The sequence below is a fragment of the Ambystoma mexicanum genome, chromosome 1q (assembly GCF_040938575.1).
Source record: "Ambystoma mexicanum isolate Mex_15411 chromosome 1q, UKY_AmexF1_1, whole genome shotgun sequence".
Taxonomy (NCBI): Eukaryota; Metazoa; Chordata; class Amphibia; order Caudata; family Ambystomatidae; genus Ambystoma; species Ambystoma mexicanum.
In genome coordinates, this window is record NC_090922.1 from 1,032,315,038 (window position 1) to 1,032,340,399 (window position 25,362).

Consider the following 25,362-nt stretch of genomic DNA (forward strand, 5'->3'; position numbering starts at 1 on the left):
TGCATAATCTAATATCCATGCTCTACAATAGTTGCACATTCCCAAGAATTTCTGCATCTCCTTCACTGTTGTGGGTTCTCTTACTGATCTTATTGCTTCTACCCTGTCAGGGATTATTCTTTTCCCGTCTTTTGATATTAGCTGTCCCAAGTATAGGACTTCTTTCTGACAATATTGTAGCTTTTCCTTGTCTACTTTATACCCCTTATTTGCCAGCAGGGACAGGAGTGTTACCGAATCTTTTCTACATGTCTCTTCATTCTGTCCGCAGACGAGCAAATCGTCTACGTACTGAATGATTGTGCTTTCAACTGATAAGTTACCTAAGTCTTCGTGTAATATGCAGTTGAATATGCTTGGGCTCTCACAGTATCCCTGTGGTAATCTGCAATGTTCATATCTCTTTCCCCCTAGTGTAAATGCTGTCGGGTATCTGCTTTCTTCTGCCAAGGGGATGGAGAAGAATGCGTTTTTCAAATCGACCGCTGTGAAATGTGATGCCGTTTTTGGGATACTGCATAATATTGACGCAGGGTTCGGGACCAAAGGGAACTCTTTATGTATGACATCATTTAGGGGGCGTAAATCCTGGATCATCCTCCAAGCCCCTCCCTTTGCTTTTTCGATCTGGTAGATACATGTGTCACATGGGGAGTTTGAAGGCACTATTATCCCTTGTGCTAGCAATGCATTTATTGTCTCTTTTATCCCTTCCTCTGCTTCGCGGGACAATGGATATTGTTTCACTCGGGGTAGAATCGCCCCTTGTTTGAGCTTTATTATCACTTGGGTTACTCCATGCAACAACCCTACGTCATGGGGGCCTGTTGTCCACAAATTGTTTGGCACCAGTCGCATGTCATCATCAAAAAATGACGGTGGTGCTCCCACCACTGCCATCAACTGGACAGGAATTTGTCTAGCCTGAATCAAAATGTCACAGGGCATTGCTATTTCCATTATTATTTCGCCATCGCTTTCTAAATCGGAAAAGAGATCTTCATCAGTTAAGTCTCGCAGGGCAATGTCGGCATTGATGCACAGTACTGTGCGCCATTCACACTCGTCTATGTCCATTCCAATCACAGCGATCCTTTTCGCAGATACCTGTACCGCATGCAAGTCTAATGATACCAGTGATCCTGGTGCTATGTCTGGGTGCACTATTGGGCGGAAGAGGAACTCCGCGGGTATTCTCCAATCCATCCTTTTCAGCTCAGGAACTACGTGGGCCAGTGTCTTTAAGCCTTCAATAAGCACTGTCTCGTCCACTGGCAGGCCACGTATTTCAGGTGCAGTTGTGTGAGCCTGTACTACCAGCATTACACGTAATGGGCATATTCCTGGTGTTGAACACACTATACCTCTCTCAGTGAATGATATTGTCATGTTGAGTTTGCTAAGAAGGTCCCTCCCTAGTAAGGTTATTGGCAAATGTTCATAATACACTAAGGGTGTTTTTACAGTTTTACCCCCCACTGTCACATCCAAAGCTTCTGTGTAAGGAACTTCAATTACAGCCCCAGAGAACCCCTGCGTCTCTAACTTCCGGTTAGATAACGGGAACCGGCCCTCCCTAATACATGATTTCTCCGCTCCCGAATCCACCATGAATATGAACTGCTTGTCTCCATGGTTCCTCTGCTGCATCGTAGGTGGTAGATAGAACAGGACACGCAAGTGTTCTCTGTGGGCTGTCCTATGCGGGGTGTCTCATTGCCCCCCCTTGGTTGAATACACTCCCTGAAACCACTGACACGCCACTATAGGGGGCTGGTGCTGGGGCTCCGTTTGCTGTTGTCGCGAAAGGGTTGCCTGGCGTGTAGTGCATAGTGTCATTGTTTTGTGGGTGATTCTGTGTTCTGTATTGGTGCCCCTGCCGTTGCTCATGGTACCCCTGCCCTGGGTCCCTTTGTTGTTGTCCCATTGGGAGACCATATGGGCTCCCGGATGGGGATGGCCATAATGTTCTACCTCTGGAAATACGTTGTTTGGTCTACTTCTGCACTCCCTGGAGTAGTGTCCCCACCTCCCGCAGTTCCAACAACTCCCTTGCACACCTCTGGGACCCTGCCATCCGTTTCCTCCCATTCCCCCATACCTTTGTCCACCTCCTCTTCGGCCCCTGTACCCACCTCGTCCCCCTCGAGGGGCCCACTCTTGCCACTGCGGACCTCCACTCTGCTCCTGCTCGTTCCACTGCCGCTGCCCTGCTCCTGCCCAATTAGTTGCCATCCTTCCTTGTATTGCCACCAGCCCCTCCTCTTCCTCATCTCCCTCCCTGCTGTGTGGGAGCGCGGCCACTGCTGCAGCGACCTTCACCAGCTTTGTTTGTACTAGTTTCGCTTTGTCTGCCAATCTTCTCTGCGCCACCTCCTTCTCCCTCTCTTTTATTCGCTTACAGTGCTGGACTATTATGCTCTGAATTTCGGGCCATCCTTTCGCTTCAATACCCGCTATTTTGTCAAGTGCTTTTTGCACTTCTTTTGGGAGCCCCCTCTTTATTATGAAGTAAAATAATGATGTCGATTGATACCAGGGCGTGCCCGTTTCTGCTCTCCACATCTCTTGGACCCGAAAAATGTGATCTATAGCATCTTCCCGGTCATTCATTGTACATTGCATTACTGACTGCAAATCTGGGGTATCTGGAAATGTTTCCCACAAGGCATCCCACACTCTGGCACGTACTGTGTTAAAAGAGGCACCATCATGGCGATCGCAGTTTAACGTTACTCCCGGGAAGCCAGCTTTTACCCATACTCTGTCAGCCTGATCCCCAACTGCTGATACTAGCAAACTTTTCACGTCACCTATTGCTAGAGGTACCCCGGCTGTGTGTTTCTCAAAAGCATATATCCACTTGCTTGCCCCTCCTGATAGCGGGGGCGATAACTTTAACAAATTGGCCTTATCCATCTGAGCCCAGGGTATGTAATTCGGCCTCCCTCCTCCCCTGTGTATTCGTGGAAGCTGCAACTTTCCCTTTGTCGTATCTGTACTCGCCTTCATTCCTGATTTTCCTAACGATGCCATTTTTCCCAACCTGTTCCTTAGTCGCCCTGTCCACTCATCATCCATCGTTCTCATTGAGCATGCGCCATCCAACCCGTCGCTTCCCCCTCCCATTGCCATACTTAGCCTTTCACTTTCTTCTAAATCATCCCCTATATCACATAGTAGCTCCTCTCTGCCTCCTGTGGGCCTCTCTTCGTCATCAATACACCCCTCTCTTTCCTCTAGTTCAATTATTTGTGTCGTTTCTTCCTGTATCCTAACAGTATCTCTCCTTTTTTCCACCCTTCTTCAAATGTTCTACTCTCACTCTGGATGCAGGCTCTGATCTAGCTGTATTGAGTGCAGTCCGCTCACATATGCTTTTTATTCTCGAGAGCTCATCTTTGGCTATAGAGAGCCTTGATTCTAAATCTCCTGTTAATTTTTCTATGTCCACCCTTGGTGTGCTCACCTGTTCTCGCTTCCTATGACTCTCATATGGCGGGGGTGCTGTTGGCCCTTGGGTGGTGGTAGTTGTCGGTGGGGGTACATAAGTTGGGTCACTGTATCCCTCTGCGGGCACTGGCTTATTTAGTATTGGGTACAACCTAGTTACCTCTATCGGTGGCTCCTCTTCTGGCAATACCTTATCCTTTTGTATCTTTAGTGGATTGTCAGTGGTAGATGGTAGATCACGATCTAATTCCCTTGTCTTAGGCGGGGGTATCTCTTCAAACAGTCTCCATAGGTCTAATATTTCTCTCCTATTATGTAGCTGCTTCCCCTTGTATTTCAAACAAATGCATGTGGCTACCATATCTAGGACACTCTTGTCAAACGATCCCCCTTCAGTCCATATCTGAGGTAACCCCTCCCCCTTCAACTCTGTGATCCACTGGTCATGATATTTCTTAATCCGTTCCGCGTACCCAGGTAGGTTCTTACAAATATGTGATAAGGGTGTTTCTGCCCCCATACTTCGTGCTCACTTGACACTGATGTATCTCTATATATCTCGATATCTCAATATAAACGTATCACCATGTGAGTTTGCGTATTTATGTCTTACTGAATCGTGGGGACCTGCGTATTTTCCCTCCCTCTGCACACCATAAGAATGGCTGCGTACAGCCTCTATTCTATCCCCTTTGGGGGCACGCACAAGAGCAAATCATCAGTAATTTCGACAATGTTACCCAACAAATCAAAAAAGTAAATACTCACTTCACCACATTACTCTTCTTTGTGATATTTCGTCTGGTCACACTTACCATGACCATTCCATAATTACGCATTTCTGACCACTTCTACACACTCATTATAACAAAATATGTTCCGACACATACGATGTTTACACACCCATAGGCAGCACTCTATTCACAGCTCAGTTTGTCCTCCCTTGCCAGCTGTCCCTGTCCGTCTTACTCTGATATATATATTTGTTTCTTAATTTTAATGTAAAATTGTCTTTCTATTTAGCTTATGTCTTTGTTTGTACTAACCCACTTTTATTTTCCTGTAAACCTAAAGAAAAGAATAGCAGTCACTAATATATTCTGTGTCTTCCTTTACCAGACACCTTTATCTCATTTTCCAGTGCTTCATATATTCCCAGTACTAGTCAAGATAGCACTATGCGGCCCCGCCTTCCACCGCCTCGCGGAGCTAGGTTCCCGTCACTTTATCTCTATTCACTTATTAATCCTAATGGCCGTATGCAAAGAAAAAGCAAAGAAAGTTTAGGATGGTCCTTAGTAGACCCAAACTGCCCCTTTTCAACCAGCCTCGTTCCCTGTCCTATATTTCCTCCCCTACTCCCTTTATGATCGCTCACACTCAATACTCAAGTGCCCGTCTTGAACCGAGAGTGTCCGAAACTGGGTCCGTTCAGGCAGTGTTGCCGTACGCTCAACGGTCAGCCCCGGCGAGCGGTACTCAAAGGGGATTTTTCAACCGGGATCCCGTACCCTCTCTCTGTTGAGTGCGCACTTCTGAGCGTACCGGTCTCCGTTGGCGGGCATCCTCCCGGAGCCGGCGCACCGTGCGTATCCCTTTTCGACCAGAGATTTTCGTGCCAAAGGGGACGGTAAAATAATAATCACGCTTTCGGGGTCACCACTGAAGGTGAGCGTCCCCAGCCAGCACGATCCTCCCCACAATGAGAGACAATAATGGACTCTTCCAGGATGAGAATAAGGCCAAGACAAAATGCGGATGAGCGTAAATGGGAGTTTATCAATCAAAAATAGGGGATGCAAAGAACTCTGCAAACTCCGAGAGCGCTCTGTCTGACAATAGCAAAGACAGGCGTATATATTTACAAAGAACGTCATCAGAACCTACATACTATAGGGGGCACAAGTTCGTGGAGATTGGGTGGCGACGACTAGCTATAGGTGCTGCTGCGATGTGGTTGGCCTGGGCTGGAGGACGTCACTGGTTAGCCTCGTGGGTTGGGCTGGGCCTGGCAGGTCAGCTGGTTTCATCCGGGCGGTGGTGTTGTGCCACTGTGGCCAGTGTCGGAGATGAATGTCTTTTCCTGACTTTTTGCCCTAGGTCATGCACACCGCAGTCATTCAACCATTTGCAATATTATCTTCCTTGGTAAATCTTCCAATAGGTTACTCTACAGGTTAATGCAACACAGGAGGAATGCACCTAGAGTAGGGTCTGTTGGTGATTGATCAATGCATGGTTACCAGCGTCCTGTTGACCGGGTATCGTAGGTCGTGGGGTTGGGTCTCGGGGCATGGGACAGGCGGTCCATGTCATCATGTCTTGTTAGAAGTCATTATGGATGTGTTGCTGTAATGTTGCCATAATATTGGATGTCCTAATTTTACAGGGGCCATTAACCTAAGGTGAGCCAGTGGGTCGTGGAGCTTAAGAAAGGGCGCCTCTGGATCTGTGTTTTCAGGCTGGGGTTTACTGCTAGGTTGTAAATACAGGTGGCAGGCCGTGGCCTTGGGTGCTGCAGGGGGAACTACAAATCTTTTAAGCGGCTCCACCCGAGTTGGGGGAGGTGGAGCAGCGCGGCACAGGCCTCTGCTTTTTCGTCTGGCAGGCTTCGCTGAGAGGGAGGGGGAATGGCCTTGCATGTGCTCACAAAGGTATTTTCCTCGTGTGTTGCCGATCTTTAGGTGGAAGAAGCAAATAATATACAATACTAATTGAGTCATTCCAAAGCTCACGTTTTAACATTGCTAGTGCCTTTCATATAGCCAATCCGAGCACATTACTTGTACACTATGTTTTTGACAACTACAACATTTTGTTATATGCTTATACATTCGCGGTAAGTGAGGTAGTAGTAAGGTTGGTGGAGCACACAAACAACTCGCCACTGGGACTGACGGCAGTGGCACATAGTGGGCTTGGACACACACATATGGTGCATTTTCGTGCACCCTTTACAGGAGCCCTCAATATGGTTGCATTTGTCTTTCTTTGCACTCTAGCAGCATTGGTTATGGCGCGGGACCGTGGGGTGCAATCTTTTCAATGACGCACATAACACGAAAACCCCCGGGATGCTTTTACTATTTGCGCATAACTGCAGGGATGTGGGTGCTTCATTCCTAATGTCATATGAGCACACATTCTGCCATATTTATACATTTTACAGGGTTTTTTTTAGTCGGAGAGGTTGTGGAGAGAACGCTTTCATCGCAGGTAGTTTTCTCATTAGTATTTGGGAACTTTGCTTTTGTCAAAGGACCATTTTACAGTTCTTTTTCCACCCAGGCCCTGCTGGCCGGGTCATTCTGGGAGCAGCGATACACTGCGGAAGGTGAAATGTTAGTGTTGGTATCTTACATTAGCTCATGTCCGTCTTGTTCCTGGGAACGGGCTCTCAGCGAATCTGCCAGAGAGCTGTGGCCACAGGGATAATTGAAACTCTCCAAGGGTGGGGGCCGCGCTGCGGTGCGCAGGGCTCAAACCATCTTCATTAGACAAAATGATTCCCGAGGCCTAGCTAAATTCGGCAGGTTTGGTCAATGTATTCGGCAGGTGACCCATCCACCACCTGGGCCCTGGTGGTAGGGAGGGGACCCCTGACGAGCCATGGCCCTCACCGGGGGAGAGGATGCAGGGGAGGGGGGTCTTTTGGACCAATCCTCCCCTACAGAAGCAAGAAACTGGTGTTTTTCACCGTAATAGTCTGCGAACAGTCTGGATGTTCGCAAACGGTCATGTGAAGTTCGCGGACACCTCTGCATTACAGGGTTGGTGAAAAGCAGTTCTTGGATGGCTTATAACTTTTGCGCCACTTAATAAAACTGCATGAAATATTCTTGACCTGATTCTGAATGAGTATTCAAAGTATGGTGGATTCTGTCAAGAGGGGGCAAAAATAGAAAGGGGGGGTGTCACAAAACATTGTAAAGGCTTATAAATTTAGTGCAATTTGACGAATCTAAACAGAAGTTTGCAAAAAGATTATAGATCTAAATATAAATGTTTTTGTAAAGTCTGAATGGATTTTGTCAAGTGGAGGGCTAAGTTATGACTATTGTATGTGCATACATTTGACACTTTTGAAAAAATAAAACCGGGGTGGATTTCCAGGGAACTTGTGTAAGGAGCATTAAAACCTGGTTTTGCAAATGTCTGTTTTTTTATTTTTTGACAAGTGTCGTAATGTAGGTACAAAAAATAGTGATATATCTTTGGTGAATGAAGTGTAGCCTGTGGCCATGGGCAGTGCCCACATTGTCTGGGTCATGGAATAAGGTCATGATCCGGACCATCTGACTACTGGCCAGGACCACGAGGGACAACACATTGGGTTAATGTGGTCATGTCCACCTGGGATCAGCTTTGTGTTAAAGTTATTCGAAAGTGGGATAGCTTTGAAAGGGAAGAAAAATGTGCTTGTGGTAATATGGTCCGTGTTCTCTCTTCGACTTCTGCAGGCTGCCATGGAAAGCGAAGAGGGGCCTTGTATGGAACCCCGCCTTCCTTTTCCATGGTGGCCATCTTGGGAAGGGATTTTGTTTAGGAAGGAAAATCACTTTTATTTTTATCTATTTTTTAAGCACCCCGGTTTCCCGCTTTGGGAACCTGGGGTGCTAATGGCCTTCATCCCCCATTGCAGGGGCTGTAATTGGGATAATGGTCCGGAGACCTCGTTATCCACCCTCGCTTCGCGTGGGCTGAGAACTTGGACTGCCGGGCTGGTATACACTGTTCCAGTCGCTGGAACTGGGCATGAACACCACAATGGTCGCATTATCATAACACAACATGCTAATGGAAATGTTGGAAAATCTTGAGTCTATGTACTTTACTGAGAAATGTAAAGTAGATGGAGGTTTTCTTTTAGTTCTATTTAACTGTGAAAGGTAAAGGAACTTTTCTTTTGTTGTTTTTTGATGTATTTATTTTTTTGGCAGGAGAGCTTAGAACGAAAGGTGGCGAGGGGGAAGATGCACCAAGCACTAATATGGAGGGCAGGTGGACAGTGGAAGATGTTGTACATGTGTTACTGCTAAGGTAGGGGGCAGTGTTTCTCATGCTCCTTGATTACCTCTTCAAAAGCAATTTGAAATTGCTTCCCTCTGCAGAATGATGTGTTGTAGTATATACAGAGGACTGTTGTGTTAAAAAAAATATGGGTCAACGGCATCTTTTATTGCTTGCAAGGTAGCTGGTGTGATTTTTTGTCCCACAGAAGTAGGCTGTGTGGTTACAGTATTGGTTGAGGAAGATGAGGTTGCGAAAGATAGCCTCCTACTTGCTAAGAAAGGAACAACCTTTCTGAGCATTGCAATCATTGGATTTGGCGTGCCAGCACATGGAGGTGGTCCTGTAGGAGTACTGTCCAGGGAGTCTGCTACTGAGTTCTCTGTGCATTTCACTTTGGCAGCTTTAGCCTTTTGGTACATTCCCAACAGTGGTAAAGAATCCGTGATTCTCTCTGGGTGCTAGAGGTAGGCACTTCCTCATCTTCTTGGTCCTCTTCATTGTCTTTGGAAGTACTGCAATAGGTGATGCCATTTTTGAGATAAATAGCAGTTTTGCTAAAATTCTTCCAAGTATGTACTGTGTACTAGATTGTTAATCGATAATGAGAAAGAAAAGGTCTAGGAGGTTTGCAAGGGAAATGTTCAAGTTGAAAGTTCCTAGATCAGCTAAAAATGCAGTTCTGAACTGTTCATGAAGTACGGACCCGATCGCGAAGTGCGTTTGCAAACACGTCATCATGCCGCAGTCATGTTGTCACGTGACCCTGTCGGAATGTCTGCGATGGAAGTGTTAAAATATGCTAGAAGGTAGGAAATGGCAGAATTTTAAGGTGAAACTTTGGTAAATTGGACACAAATGTTGCTAAACTAGGGTAAGTATATTAGTAAGTTGTAGCTTATCAGGGTGCACTTTTAAAAACCCATGAAATTCACTGAAAAAGAATTTGATAAAAGGGACGTTACGGTTATAAGTAAAAATGGAAAACCCCAGGAATTCGCCAGTTATGGTAAGCTAAGCAACCATAACTCGCGTCACCACTTTGCACTGCTAAGACTAACGCCCATGATATCAAAGATGACATCACAAATGTTATTAATGACATCACATATGACATTAATTTTGAAGTCCCTACAAGAGGTTGTGTTTATAATGTTGGTAACAAAATGTCCGGGGTGGTCGGGAGACCTATCGTGAACTACTTAATCTATTAAAGAATGTACTCATCTAAACGTATTGTAGTTTTGTTGTTAATAGAGGAACCTAATCATATATAAACATAGACAATGGCTACAGCATGCACAATAGAAGTACATGCACAATAGAAGTACAATATTTGTCATTTTGGAAAGTACAATAATGAATGCTACCTTATGCAAGCTTTGAGTAATGTTAAAGAAGTAATAACTAGGTAACAATTCAAGACTTACTACACGTGTGCTAATACATATGAAGGACCACAATGCATACGAATCGGAGGCACATACAGGGAAAGTAAGGAAGAAAGAAAAAGCATCATCCGAAAATGTTAATAACATTAATGTTTATCTTCATGTATACTAATTGTGTTTGAGGCCTGCTTATTTCCCCATGTATGTGCACCATTAGCTGAGACTAATCCCTAAGGAACGTACTTTAAGAACATATAAGGTAACGTCTAGATGTATAGCACCTTTTCAATTTTAACATTGACTGTCGGTGCACAAAACCACCTGGCCTATATATGTCGGTGAAAAAAACAAGTGTCCCAGATATGTCATCAATGACATTTGTGATGTCATCTTTGATGTCCTGGGGGTTCGTCTTAGTAGTGCACAGTGGTGGCGCGAGTTATGGTTGCTTAGCTTACCATAACAGGCGAATTTCAGGGGGATTTCGGTAGAAGATATTGGAAAAATAATCCAATCTAAACTGCACACAAAAGGATCTATATTGACTAACAATGAACAATGGATTATGGTACTCACAGGGCTATTCACCCTCATACAGGCCTATCATACCAGGAATGCATTAATGCAACATTATTATGGTAACCACAAGGTCAACATGCCACAACACATGACGCAAACCCTGTCTAACCCCAGGCACTGGGCCGACCTAGGACCACTACATCCCACCCTCAAACGCCAATCATGCTTGGGGACGAACACTTCTCTCACCCATCGGTACACAACTCATGCTATACACACCGTCCACCACAGGACGGTGTGCATGGGCAAACCCACCAGCTGGTGAAAATCAGAAGCAGCATTAACTGGCAAATGTGTTACGTTTTCTACAAACCTTAAAAACTAAACATGACATCTTACTCCCAGCCACAGGCCTATCCAGGACCCAAGACTGGGACACAATAGGATCAGCTCATACCCAAGGGGGACACAACCGGGGACCACACACTCCAACCATACCAATCGGACCATAGGTAAGAACCACCACTATACCAAGATCCCAATCCTCCAACCATAAGGATATACCGAACTAACCAGTCTGTTCTCCTTCCTCCCCCTCTTTTTCCTCCCTCATTGTCACTGTACCAAACTAATGTAACAATAATAAATGTATATATCATGTACCACCAATTACTGTGTAACTTGCACTGCAAATGTAAACTGTGTACGCACAAATAGCTGTACAAAATAATTCACGCTCTGCAACACACACATGCCACTTATTTCACAACTGTCACCCATATCGAACAATTTCTGGATATGTGTACATTTAACATCAGTTTTCATAAAGACCCCAAAGGTCGAACACATGTCGGCTGACCACCACTAACACGAAGTCTTCACGGAAATAAACATACACTGTATTAACCGCTCTGAGCTTGGAACGTAAACCTTTCCAAATATACCAGTGGAAGGTAGCCAGGTTTCTCTCTCTAACCTTACATAGAGGTGTGGGCTTCACCTTCACCAGCCTGTGACTGTACATGAATAACTACAAGAGTACCAAAAACTTGGAACTTATTCCAGGAGGTTCTGAAACTAGGGGCCGTTCCTTTTCTGAGTCACAAAAATGACTTCATGGAAAGAGTAAAAAGGGTGAGTGGGAGGAAAAATGGTTTCCACTCACTCGGGAACATAGACAAATGAGCCACAAGTCCAGCAGCTGGGGGTATCGCAGGTGAAGGAGATTTAGCATAAATATAAAAATCTAACCTACATTACTCTAATCTCCCTCCTCTGCCCTTCATTTCTCTCCCTTTTTATACTCCACTACTTCTCCCCTACTGAATTAGACCCATCCTTCGCAGCGCCAGCCTATCTTGCGCTCCCATTGAGGAGTTTGCTCCTCAAGCGGTCTGTTAAGATTTCGAAAATCAAGCCTGTAGCTGTTTTTAGTGATGCCAACCTATTATGGTACAGACTACAAACCTATTGCACAAGAGCCGCCCCGCACCTCCCAGGTACAACCCGATTGTTAAGAACAGACCCAGAAGAGTAGGAGGGCTAGCCATTTTACACAAACTCCCGATTCCAGTCCTACTTGAGGACATCTTGGCCTGCAGCACTGACTGTGAGTCACTGCTTGTAAAATTCCAACACTACCCTGCGTCTCCCACAGCTTTCTACTCCTATACAGTCCCCCTGGCTACAACAGGAAATTAGGAGACTCCCCTAGTGACACCATATACCCCTTCATTCAGCATCCTTCTCTCACCATACTAGGAGACTTCAACATCTGGTTTGACACCCCCTCAAACCCTATCACCTGCTCTCATGGATAACCTAGAAGCTCTCAGCGTGACACAACTCGTTTCCCTCCCCATCCATATCGCAGGCCACAACCTCCATGCAGTATTCAGCACCACAAACCTTGTATCAAGTAACCCCCCCAACCCCCGTCCCCTAATTTGGACAGATCACTCTGCAATCTTCTACTCCCTCCTGACCCCACCTGCCATGGCCAACGACTCCCACACCCCTCTCTGGAATAAAGTCACCATTAACCCAGATCTAGCCAATTCCCTCCTCAACTCTCACTCCGCATTCACGTCAGAAAGGCATGCCCCATTGAACTTTGATCACAGGCTGCCCCCCTACCCCCACACTCTTGTTCTAATCCTTCTTGACCCCTCGGCCACCTTGATACCATTGACCACACGATACCCCTAGACAGACTACACACATGAATATCCTCCTGCCTCTCTAATCCCTCTCAAATCGTGCTACTCCACCACTTTCACAGCCACCTCTTGCCCGGTGCCGAAAGGGGTACTGCAAGGAGCGGCCCCATCTGCCCTCCTCTTCAATATCTATCTTAGCCCACTCCCTGCACTCATCTGCTCCCATAACTACGCAGATGATACTCTTATCATCAAAACACCCAGGTGCCACCTGCCTTGATATCTCATCATGCCTCTGATATGGACCCTGGATAACGACAAACCATCTGTTCCTCAACCCTGGAACAGAAGTCCTACTATGTGGTAAAACGGCTCTCCTTATCCTCTGGCCTCACTCTCTCCATCTGGAACTCGCTTCGTCTCCATATTTGCCGTACTGACCACCCACCACCTCTCATTCAGAAAGACCCTGAAACGTGGCTATGCCCTTCTTCCACTTAAACTCCCCCCCCGTCCCCATTTCCCTATTATCCTTGACCGTTCCTCGCACACAAGCACTGGCCTAGGCCCACCAAAACGCTTAGATTTCAAGATGCAGCGGAGGCCATGCACTGATGATCAAACATTACTCCAACCTATTCTCCCCCCCCCCCCCCCCACCACCCCCTGACCGCCTGCCCTTTAGCTGGTGCGCGCTGGTTACCGGACAACACCTGGAAATGTGATGCTAGTAGCTTGTACGTTGCCAAGGAAAAGTGTCTGGACAGCAGATGAGGCCTGGAAAATGCATCATGGCTGCATCCAAATTCCCGCCTCAGGCAGAATAACTAGAGGCTCTGCACTGGCAGTCCCTCACCAAGCTAAGATCAGAGGGCTTGCCCTAAAGACGCAGAATGCTCGAATAGATGGATCACTAAAGGTAGTAATTGAAGCACGCCTAGTTTAATTATGGGGATATGACTTGTTACGCACTGCCGGATTGCCCGATCTAATTATCAAAGGGGCTTGCCCAAGCACGATTCATAGGTTCACTGGAGACAGATGAGTTACGTCGGCTGAACTTGGGGTACAGGACATGGTGTGCACTTAGTGTGTCACCATTCCTACCCACAAATCCATCGAAGTTGCTGCTAGTGGGGCATAAAACATGCACTTAGACGGTTCTCTTTTAGGATGGGAAATATCATAGGGGAGACCCGTACAATACCGGCAAAGGCCATGCTGTAGGGTTGGACCTAGATATGTGGGTGTCCTGGCACTGCATCTAACTTTCACATTTGGTTTGACTCAAAGCATTACGATTACAAGGTCTAAGAACACCCGTGGCACTCCAATTTACTTTCTAGCAACACCTCACACCTATACCTGCTCAGGTTAGCCGCTGAAACGCACAGTGGTTGCATGCAAATGTCCCTTCCATCGTGCTTGGATTATTTGGCTATTCTTAGTACGTGGAAGACACTTGGTAGCTATGTATATTTTTATTTGCCTATTGCACTCCAGGAATCCCATTAGCCTGGTTCTTCTCCATGGCCGCATTCTACCCCCACTAGAAGACGCACTTAGACGACCAGCCTATTGCCTTGGGAGAGTTGGGGGTAACAGACCACTGTGCCAGAAAGAAAGCTGACGGCTACATTGAAGAAAAACAGTCCTAGTTTATTGTATGTATAAATGCACCACGTCTGTGGACACCTACCTCAGGCACAGCCCTCAATACATGCACCCTAGAATGCGGCTACGGCGATGTCAAATTTGGTCTTGATGCTCCCATAACTTATCACACTAAAACCCCAGACGTGCATCAACATCTCTGCCATTAGTATACAGCCACAACCTATAATAAATTCGGTCTAGCTGAGCACACTGACTCTCCTGCACTAGCGCTCTGGCTTGACCACCAACATCACCCTCCCACATACCTGACCTCTTGGATTGTTTACTGGAGCCTAGGCAGTCCTTTTAAGTACTAACCTCAGCAGAATGCACACACGCATCTTAAAGTCTCCTCAAACGTTTTCCCATACCTGGACTTCGGTCGCCAAGGTTGTTCCGACCACAAAGCGCAGTGAGGTCATACACATGGGGGGGAAAATGGCACTATATAAATTATGACTACAATACAATACAGGCCTATTAATTACCTAGAAAGGTCCATGAAATCCAATTTCTAATGCCCTCACAATCCTTAAACTGTTTCAAGTAGCACCTCAAAATCTTGTCTTCTCAGATTTTCATTTCAACCAAACCATCTCTGCGATCTCTTCCCAGTTAGGTCCTCTGAAGCAGTGTGGTCTATTCATAAATTGGAAGTTCAAATAACGCTTTGCTTATCTAGCTAAGACAAAGTATATCTGGCACCAAACAAACTCATTGGAAACTGGCCAATCAAAACGAGGGCTCCTGCCCTCTTGGCAATCCATTCCAAGGTGATTTGTGTGCGCAAAGCAAAATAGACCCCTCTTCCAGGCAAACCTAGTACCCATTCCACAAGAACAGATCTGGCTAATGTAATGTGCTTGTTAATGGGATTTTGAGCACTCTGCTTTAATGTATGATTGTAAAGAGCTCTCCTGGTTGTGAAAAGGGGGATGGGCTAGTGTATTGGGGAGACTTGGCAATACAAGATGGCATTGCTTTTGTATTAATGGATGCAGACTAGAAGTGCCATGAGGCTGTGCCTATATAATTTGCTAAGTGGTACCACAGAAATGAATTTGCTTATTTGTGAGACCTAGTTGCTTGAATTTTGTTGCATGCGAAGATGCCTACATAGAGCAGGCATCACTTAGTAATCTTATCGAGATGAAAAAGTCTCAACTTTTTTTTTTTTCGTTTTCCTGTCTTCATTATCCTTCCCGGTATAATGGTGATGTCCTTCTTCTATTCAGTGTTTATAGATCCCTGGGAGACTGAAAGGGTTCCTATTTGTATTCATATTTCTCCACCTTGGTTATCCTCCTTAAGATTCCCAATCCTTCCACTTTTCCAGTGAATTCAGGGTGAGTGAGAAATTACTTTATGGTAGATGCTTTAACTGTCTCACCAGAAGGAGGAAAAACACAACTGAAGCTCCACTGCATGATTGGAGACTGCTTTAGCCTAGTGCCCTAAAGTGACAGCTCTAGTTTCTTGGTTTCCGTTTTGCATAACTATTTACTTCGTTTTTCTTACGGGTGTACATAATTCAGGTGTTTTTGTTTTTATTTAAAAAAATGTTATATAAAGAGTACAGGGTACCATTAAGAATGCAAATAAAGCCACGTTAGTCCATGTTTGTTTAATCAAATGGTTAGAAAAAAAGGTGTTGAGATTCTCCTCACAGACAAAACTATCACTGTTTTGTGCGTTTAATGAAAAATCACATGATGGACAACTATGATTGCTGTAACCTTTCCTTCCTGGATGTTTGTGGCCTAGTTCAGTTTGTGTTTTGCTCTAATAATTTCTTTCTTCTTTTTGAGGATCAACTAGAAACCTCAAGAAAGGACCTGGTTGCAGTGCAAGAACGAGATAGACAGCTGCTATGTAAGAATAAACATCTGCACCAATTGCTTAAAAATGAAAAGGAAGAGGTGAGATTTATTAGACACTGCTTTTCTTGGCAATTCAGATTGACATCCCTATTAAGCAGAAAGCCTTTGGACAATCGAATTTGATAGCTGTTCATATAATTTAGTCACAATGAAGATTATTTGACATTCTTCTAGAAGCTGAATTGTTCTGCCACTATAGCTTTGTCACTGTTGGAAGAGGTTCCTACACTTCAGGTTAAAGAAAAAGTTAAATTATTGTACATAATGGCATTGCAATGTTTTTAATGTATCATGCATCAAAGTTATGCAATCCATGTTCAGTTGTCTTGGAGAATACAATGGATTTCTGAGTTTGTTCGTTTTTGTCACCCCAGGAGCTTTGCTCCTAATGTACAATTTTCTTTTTTTTGTGTGAAACTCTTGAGACCAGAGGTGGTTGGTGTTTCTGGTACATAAAAGTCAAGACTTACAAGCTTCCAGAGAAGTTGATGTGATATGAGGGTAAATGAGATGACTGTTTGGGAGTAATTGACTTACTTATTTCATGTGAAGTGTACTACTTCTATTGTGTCTGTAAGAATGATGGAGAGTTAGAAATTATGAGGGGTGGAACTCCATTCATGTATCATTTTGAAGCTCTGTTTCAGTGGAGGAAAAAAGGAGAGGGGGTGCTGAGAATTATTTATCATAGAAAATCTAAAACCAACACAAGGACTCTACTGATACCTCTGTAAAAATGAAGGGGGCCAGAACAGTTGGATTTGAGTTGTCCAGAACATTACAAATTCCATATTTCTCAAGCATTGGATCTTTCTTGGATGCACATGCTGTGAATATTCCCCGTCATCAAGCTGGGAAAACCCAATAACTTTAATATAGTAGTTTTCCCATCCATGGAAATGACTGACACCTAGAGTGTCCCATCAATGTTGTTATTGGTGCTTTGGGCAGCACCAATGGGATGTCGAGTGTATAACTACACCCTTGCGGCTTCCCTTAAGATTTCACCCGTCTTACAAACCGTTGGGATTACCTTGAATTCATCTTTTTGTGAGGAAAAAAATACTTTTATTTACTCCAACTTTTGCTTTTTCCAACCTTTCATAAAGGAAAGGTGTTTTCCGATCCCGTCATGGAAACATTGGGTCCAAAGAAATCGCAATCCAGACCATAAGAGACATGCGGCCTCAAGAATGTGTATGAAGGGGACAGACACTCGGCGTGCCGTACTGTTTGCACCCCAATCATTCGACCGAAAATTGCGATCCCTGTCAGGGGTGCTCGCAGGAACCGGCGCCTTATTTGTTGGGTAAATGAGGGAGCCTATCCAGCTTCGGAGGTCGTCTCTTCACGCGGAGGCAGGGCTGCCACTCCCTCAGACAGGAGGTAGCCATCGCGCCAAAGGTCAAGGTCGGAAGAACCGCAGAAAAAACACTGCACAGGTGAGCCCAGGCCACCACCTACTCACCAAAAAGCCAAGCCTTCATCCTCCACTAAAAGGTGTTTGTCGAGTGGTGAGGGGGTTGCAGGTCCACCCCCCCCCCCCCCCCCCCAGGACACTTCTACATTGTGCTTTGATAAACCGAAGGAGAAGGGCTCGTAACAACAAAAATCCACGGACTCATCCCACAAGTCTTTGTTGTCAGATAAAGACAAATCAAGGCTTAAGTACTCATCCACATCGACAAGGAAGTCTTCGTCCATGGACTAACATCACTCCTAATTGACTTCCCTTTAAGTCTTCTTCCGTCCATGAGGCGACGAAGCACAAATCCAGATCATCATCTAGGTTGACGCATTCTCCATCAGCGGCATCATCGGTGAGAAAGACATTGTCTACGATTCGTATCCCGTCGACCACTCCGTTGACAGCAACCGGCTCATCGACTCTCCCGTCAATGGCTCCCCGTCGACGAACTCACCACTCCTGCTCCGTCAACAACCACCTCGTCAACGGTGAAGGAAAAAATCGCTGACGAAGCATGCTTCCTCAGCGAGGCCAGCTGTGCCCAAATTGGTGACAGGAGATCCGTCTCCCAAGGCAAAATCAAGGCACGCAACTGCGCCTACACAGCATCATTTCTGAAAGGTCCCGGACCATACTACCAGAGGACATACTTCAACATGAGATCACTTATGACTTCGAGGCGCCTCCCTATGACGAGCGGGACGTTTTTGTATCACTTCCTGAAGTAGAAGGTTCTGAACCTCCTTTCCCGGATCCATCTGTTTTGGACCTACAGCAAACAACGCGATTGCCTTCCCTCCCGTCCACATCATTGGGCTTGGGCTGTTCCACCTCAATATCCTCTTATTAACCCACTCTTGCTTTTTATGCAAGTGCTCTCCACTTTGCAATCACTCCTTGGGCAACTAGCCGCCAGGCGGCCAATGCCTCGGGCTCCGTCAGTCGCATTGTTGCAAAGCCCCCAGACCGCCACTCGCCAGAAGGATGCTGGCGATGCCTTATAAAGCCCGGGGTCTTGCTCCAGAAAACCACTTTTAGTCCTCGACACAGGGACCAATAGGAAGGGGAACTGGACAACTCAAACCGTCCCACAGGACACCCTCTCCACGGTCTCCTCTTCTCCCAGGAGGGCAGATAATTGGGATACAGACCCGGACCAGGATGCTCGTGGTAGTCGGGCCCAACCATCACCCAATGACATGGGTGCATTCCATGCGATGATGGCTAAAGCCTGCCAGAAATTTGGTCTAACACCGGAGGAGGAAAATGACTTTCTTGTTCGACCACATGGGGGGAAAAGAGGCAGTTTTCTGTAGCCTAGATCATGTATGGCAGGAGGGTCTCCGTACAATGAGACACCCTTTCACGGAACCAGCGGTCAAAGGCTGCTTCGAAAATAAATTCAAGGCTCCCGAATCCAAGCGAAATGCTTAAAGGCATGGTCTAGTAAAAAATGTTGTTGTCCCTAGGGTCGGCCATGTTTTTTTAAGCCTAAGTGGCTCGATTTTAGACTTTCCTATGGACCTTACCCGGGTTTTCGTCCATTAAACGCACGCGAAAACAAGCACCAGGGAGCCGCCATTTTCTGCTATCTTTTCCCCCCCATCGCCCTGGCTGACCTGCTTTTGCGGCACTAAATCAATTCCCCCGCCCCTGAGCCTGTCATCAGCAGACTCGTACCGCCCATTTCCCAACGCCAAAGCACGTCTCGTGTCAACATTCGCTGCGCTTCAGCTAATGACGTGTCGCCATGGAAATGGCAGGACGCCTCTTTGCTCAATAAGTATAAACAGACCGTTTCACAAGACACAGCAGCAGATTTTCGATTCCATTCCTCTCTGTGTTACTTTGAGTATTCTGTGACTCGTTTCAGTGCTCTGGTCAGCTACCTTCGCCGCTTGTAGCCATCTCGGTAAATTATTTTACCCTGTTTACCACACAATGGCTACAATAATGCCCTACATGTACGAGCCCGAGTATACCGAGGTGGAACTACTGGAAAGGGAAGCACGCGAAAACGATGGGGATTCGACAGCAGTTGGCAGGACGAATCAACAGATGAAGAGCCTGGACCTAGTCGAATGGATGGCGTCTCCACCTGGTGCACATGCAATCGGTGCGAGCTAATGCCAACTGAGGACGAGAACTGCTGCTGCCGAGAAAACTCGGGATGCCTGGCCTACATTTCGGAAGGCGAGCCACGACCGCAATGCATCACCGAGCTGCCAGACTTCAGGGCAGCCTGCCTCACACGGGCCGTGTTGAGAATAATGATGGTGCTTATGCACGAACTTCGCAACTGTTCGTCCTCGTAATCCGAGTAACGAGTAAGTATACTCTACTTGTCATGCCACTCCTATTTCATGATCTTCTACTGTATCCAAAATTACATCTACATATCATTGTAACGCATGTAAGTCGTTCAATAGTGTGCATTGTCTAGATAGCATTTGTCCGTGCAGAATGCCATTAGTTAGAAGAATTGTCATTGACAATAAACGTTTATTAAACTTTTCTTGGTCATTTAAAAATGTTTCATTCCTTTTCACAGGTGGTACAGGCTGGTGGCCTATCGTTCCTTTACATGGTGGCTCCACGGGAGGCTTGGACACCGCATTCGAAGAGTGATACCCGCCTGTGCCATTAGAGAAACGTTCCCGAGTGACAGCGGTCAGTACAGGGGATTTTCTCTCGCTGTGCTGCAACCTGACCTGTACAATCTTTAAAGTCTTGTATTTTTGTGTCATGAAAATAAGATACAAAATAAAACGCCACATATATTTTAACGTTTGTTTCGATTTTTTTAAATGAATCATGTGTGTCTCCATTCAAGGATGGACGTCAGACATCTGTGCTCCGAATGGGTGAAGGTCTGGTCGCGGTGAAGCAGGGTGGTCACTATCTATCTAAGCTAACATAACATATTCTCGATAATGCATGCACTAAATAACACCTGTTCAAAGTCTTTCAGTAGGTTATGTCTCTATAAAAGTCACACATATATCTATACTAACAATTACCATTGGATTGTACAGGCCTTAGGGTCTTGACCACTATAATACACCGGTTGAAGTGTGGTTCTGTGCTCACAGGAATCTCCGGTATGTGGCATTTGTTATTGATAAGCAACGATATACTATCATTGATATAAAGGCGATACACTATATATTGATATAAAGGCGGTTCGCACCAGTGGATGCGCGCTGGCATGGGGGGCTGTCAGGGGCGCGAAAGGCCAAGGTGCCAAACTACATGTACAGTTCAAAAGGTATCCCACGCCAAGGGACCATCGGTCACATGGCCTCCTCAGACCCTGTGTCTCCAGCCAGGCCTCCCCTTCAAGCAGGCCGCCCCCCTAAGACCACGACATACATACGTCATTCATTCACAAACACACCCCTGTTTCTAATACTTTATAAACCACTTGATATGTCTCATGAGAACATCTTTGTGCTTTGCAAGTCAACTCCTGAACGTGTTACCTGGCAACCACTGAGATCTACGCTAATCTGCTAGTCGTCGTGCTATCCGTGAACTTCTGTGACCACTTAGAGCAAACCCATCAGTGTGCTACCTGTGGCCACCCACCTATTCTCCTGCAACATACTGCTCTGCTTGCTGGATCCAACTGTTTGTTGGTCAAGGTAAGGCCATGTATCCTAGTCATATTTCGCAGATTTTTAAATTTCTATCTATTTGCAAGTAGAGTACACAATAGTGCTATGTTCATTGGTCTCATTGCTATTGACTTGAGTTTCCATTGCTATGCTATCAATAGATCTATTTATTTTCATCTGTGTCTATTGTCATCGAATTGCATCCTTCGGGGGTCCAGTCTATAATGTAAGCATGTTTCCTTCTCGTGCAAGACAGAACATCCAAGGGACGAGTCACATGTTCAGATTTTAGACACATCATTTATACATGTCTGCAACTTATGCAAATACTAAGCCGCACATAATGAACTGGTATAGTTCCTGCGACCAAAACAAACCTTGCATTGATCATTGTATGATTCATTTACTTTTGTATCAAATCATTATTCTTGAAGATTGTATAATAATGTCGATATTTACTTTTCAGATTTATCAACAATGCCTGCCTGTTCGATTAGCGGTTGCCCTTCGAAGACCCATGCGAAATCTGAAGGCACTACAATGCATGTATTCCCGAAAACTGTTGATCGAATAAGAGAATGGGTCAGACATTGCGGATATCCACTGGATGAGCTGGAAAGTAGAGTCCAACAAGTCTTGCAGGACAAGAGGGGTGATCGATACCGCATCTGCAGCCGGCACTTTTCCTTGGACATGCATACAACATCTTGGGTGACAAAGAAGAATAAACGGCGAACGACACGGAAATTGCTCAAACGCTATTCCCACTCTATTCGTCCACATTCCGCCACCGGTGAGTCAAGTGTCCGGATTTAGCTTTAGGCCTTGCGGTAGTGTGTAGGTAGCCGAACGGATTAATTGATATTGTAGGTGTTCTATCCCTTGTAATAATTTCGATATTGATATGAGTGTATAGTTTTTTGAATAATGACATTCATCAATATATTCTTTTTCGATTTCATAACCCACAAACGCAATGTATATATATGGGAACAGGGAACTGTGCTGTATTGAGCATTTTTCAAGTATTCTGTCGCCTTACATGGCTATTTTTAATATTGGAATTTCATTATCAATCATTAATTTACCTTTACAACTTCTTGACTATCCCTTGAATCTGAAGCAAGAACATTCTACATCCTTGACGTGGTCGCAGTTATCAACCACTTCTAGCGCGTATCAGGTAATCTTACTAGGCTAATCCGCTACATACTTGTTTTATGCATGTCAAGTAATAGTTTTATTTTATCGTGTAATTATTTTACCGAATGTTTGCTTAGTGCTTTCCAATTGATATACACCTTAGTTATCGTCCACTGGTGTTTGTTTTCAGTTATAATTAGTGTTATCCATACTAATGCAAGTACTGTCTTTCAGGGAGATGCTGAAGCGTCCGCCACATCTACAACATTTCTAGATGTTCTTCACCAGAAGGAGGTATGGATACTGACAGCTCCATCGAGCGTCATCATCAGAGCTGGAATTCTTGTCGTTTGATTGTTCTACACAATGTTTCATTCGTGGTTAGCCGTTGATATGTACCTGTGCTGTCGACCCCCAGGTGTTATGTTTTCACTATTGTAATCCTCACTAATGCAAGTACTATGTTTCAGGCAGTTGATGGAGCGTCAACCCTTGCACTTGATGCAGAGCCTGACATTCAAGTAATTCCAGGGGAAGTGGAAGCGGGACCATGCGTATACGAGGCACAACAGCTTTCGGAAGTGCGCACTACATTTGCAACATCCATAAGATATTCTTCAGCAGCACAAGGTATGGATAATGACGGCTCCATCATGCGTGATCATATAACGTGATTCCATTTGCTATACTTTCTTCCATATTAACGCAAGTGCTGTGTTTCAGGGAGACGACGAAGCTTCCACTACAATCACAACATCCAATTTAGATGATGCAGATGTAAATAAATCGGAGAAATAAGTCGATGAAATGTGATCATATTTAGATTTTCCTTGATTCTTTTGGACAATGCATCATTTGTGGTGATCTCTTTATATGTACCTGTGCCGTCGACCCCAAGTGTGTGTTGTGTTTCCAATATTAAAAAGCATACTAATGCAAGTACTGTGTTTCAGGGAGATGCGGATGCCTCCTCTCCAATGCAACCATTCATGGCAGTCCATGCAGAGCCAGAGGTATGGATACTGACGGTTCCACCATCGAAATAGATAATCTCTGGTCGAATACTTGTCGTTTGATTGTTGCACACAATGTTTAAATCGTGTTTGGCTATTGAGATGTACCTGTGTGTTCGTCCTCACGTGTGTTTTATGCTAACAATATTTTGATACATAGTAATGAAAGTACTATGTTTCAGGGAGACGATGGAGCCTCATTCCGTGCTGTCTATGCGGATACAGAAAATATAGTCGTTGCAGCGCAAGAGGAAGGGAGGACATGCGGAAACGAATCGGAGCTACAGCGTGCAGATGTTGAAGGTCGAGTCAAAAAAGTTGCAAAGAAAAAAAACCAAAAAAAGGTTAGTTACAAACAGTTCATAACTTTAAAAAAATGTTTGTGCTGTGGACTATTTTATGTTTTTTTTCCAGTCAATTCTACTACACTCCTTCTTGTGTTTTTAAACTGAACATCCCTTTTCCAATCTCTCCTCCAGTTACCCGTGGGTGTCAGAACTATACATACACAGACAGTGAAGCGAATGAGAGATGTGGCTTGCCAGACCATGTACACTATGGAGGAATTATTAATTGAGGCGAGGCGTGTTCAGGCTCGAGATGCTCATGTCCAATGGCCAGAACATGAATTAACTGTGTTTGGAGACTACAGCAAAGTTGCATTGGACCATAGCTACAGTGCAACCGCACCACCACAAGAAGATGTTATTGAATTTATTGAAGATAGCTCTGAAGTAGTTGCAGATCAATTCACACAATCTACACCCGCCAAAAATTTGCCACCAAAAAAACCTGTCGACATTGTTGTGTTCTCCCATCAATGTTGAAGTAATAGATGTCGAAATAACAGAGAATGAACCAGCCGCAGCATCCATAGACGCATCAGAACTTGTAATATCAGCGATATTACTTTCCAATGTGTTGAAATCTCCACAACGTCACAGGCCGTAACAACATTGACGCAGGATGACAGTCTAATGAAAGAGAGCAAATGCATTGTATTCGACAGTTGTTTAATGGAAATTATAAGTATGCTGAAATGTGTGCATTCCATTAGAGGGAAAGTATGTGGGAAGCCATTGATTAATGTGACTCGTCAAATAAAAGGCAGTAATGTCAAAATAAATGCCGCCTGTAGATTAAATCATAGGTTCTCATGGTCTGCACAACCGATGCTGGGGAAACTGTGAAAGCAAGCGTCCCCAAACAGCACGATCCTCCCCGCAATGAGAGACAATGAAGGACTCTCCCAAAATGGGAATAAGGCCAAGACAGAGTGCGGGTGAGCGTAAATGGGAGTTTATCAATCAGAATTGGGCATGCAAAGAACTCTGCAACCTCCGAGAGCGCTCTGTCTGACAATAGCAAAGACAGGCGTATATATTTACAAAAAACGTCATCAAAACCTACATACTATAGGGGGCACAAGTTCATTGGGATTGGGTGGCGACGACTAACTATAGGTGCTGCTGCGGTGTGGTTGGTCTTGGCTGGAGGACGTCACTGGTCACCCTCGTGGGTTGGGCTGGGCCTGGCAGGTCGGCTTGAGTTCATCCGGGCGGTGTTGGTGTGCTGAGGCGGCCTGTGGCAGAGATGAATGCCTTTCCTGACTTGCTTGCCCTCTGCCATGCACCCCGTAGTCATTCAGTCATTTACAGTTCTATTCTCTTTAGTAAATCTTTCAATAGGTTAATGCAACACAGGAGGAATGCACCTTGTGAGGGGTCTGGAGATAATATATCGAGGCCTGGTTACTCGTGATCTGTTGACCGGGACCGTAGGTCGAGGGGCTAAGCTTCGGGGACTGGGCGGGTGGTACAGGTCTTTCTGTCTTGTTAGAAGTGGTTATGGATGTTTCGCTGTGTGTCGTCAAAGTGTTGGGTGTCCTGATTGCACAAGGCCATAAGTCTGAGACAGTCCGGTGGGTTGTGGGGTTTACGGGGGGGGGCGCTTGAGTTTAAACTGAGGTTTACTGCTGTGCTGTAAATAATGCAGGTGGCTGGCCGCGGCCTTGGGTGCTGCAGTGGGGTTACAAGTCTTTGAAGCGGCTCCA

General features: G+C 45.4%; 1 protein-coding gene across 3 annotated transcripts in view; it reads left to right on the forward strand.

The window, feature by feature from the left end:
- The window catches only part of SSX2IP (SSX family member 2 interacting protein), a 706,324-nt gene that overhangs the window by 146,097 nt on the left and 534,865 nt on the right, over positions 1-25,362 (forward strand). For all 3 annotated transcript variants that reach the window (XM_069641705.1, XM_069641707.1, XM_069641706.1), the window contains exon 5: positions 15,997-16,107. In XM_069641705.1, the coding sequence (XP_069497806.1) occupies positions 15,997-16,107 (111 nt within the window). The remainder of the gene's footprint in view (positions 1-15,996; positions 16,108-25,362) is intronic.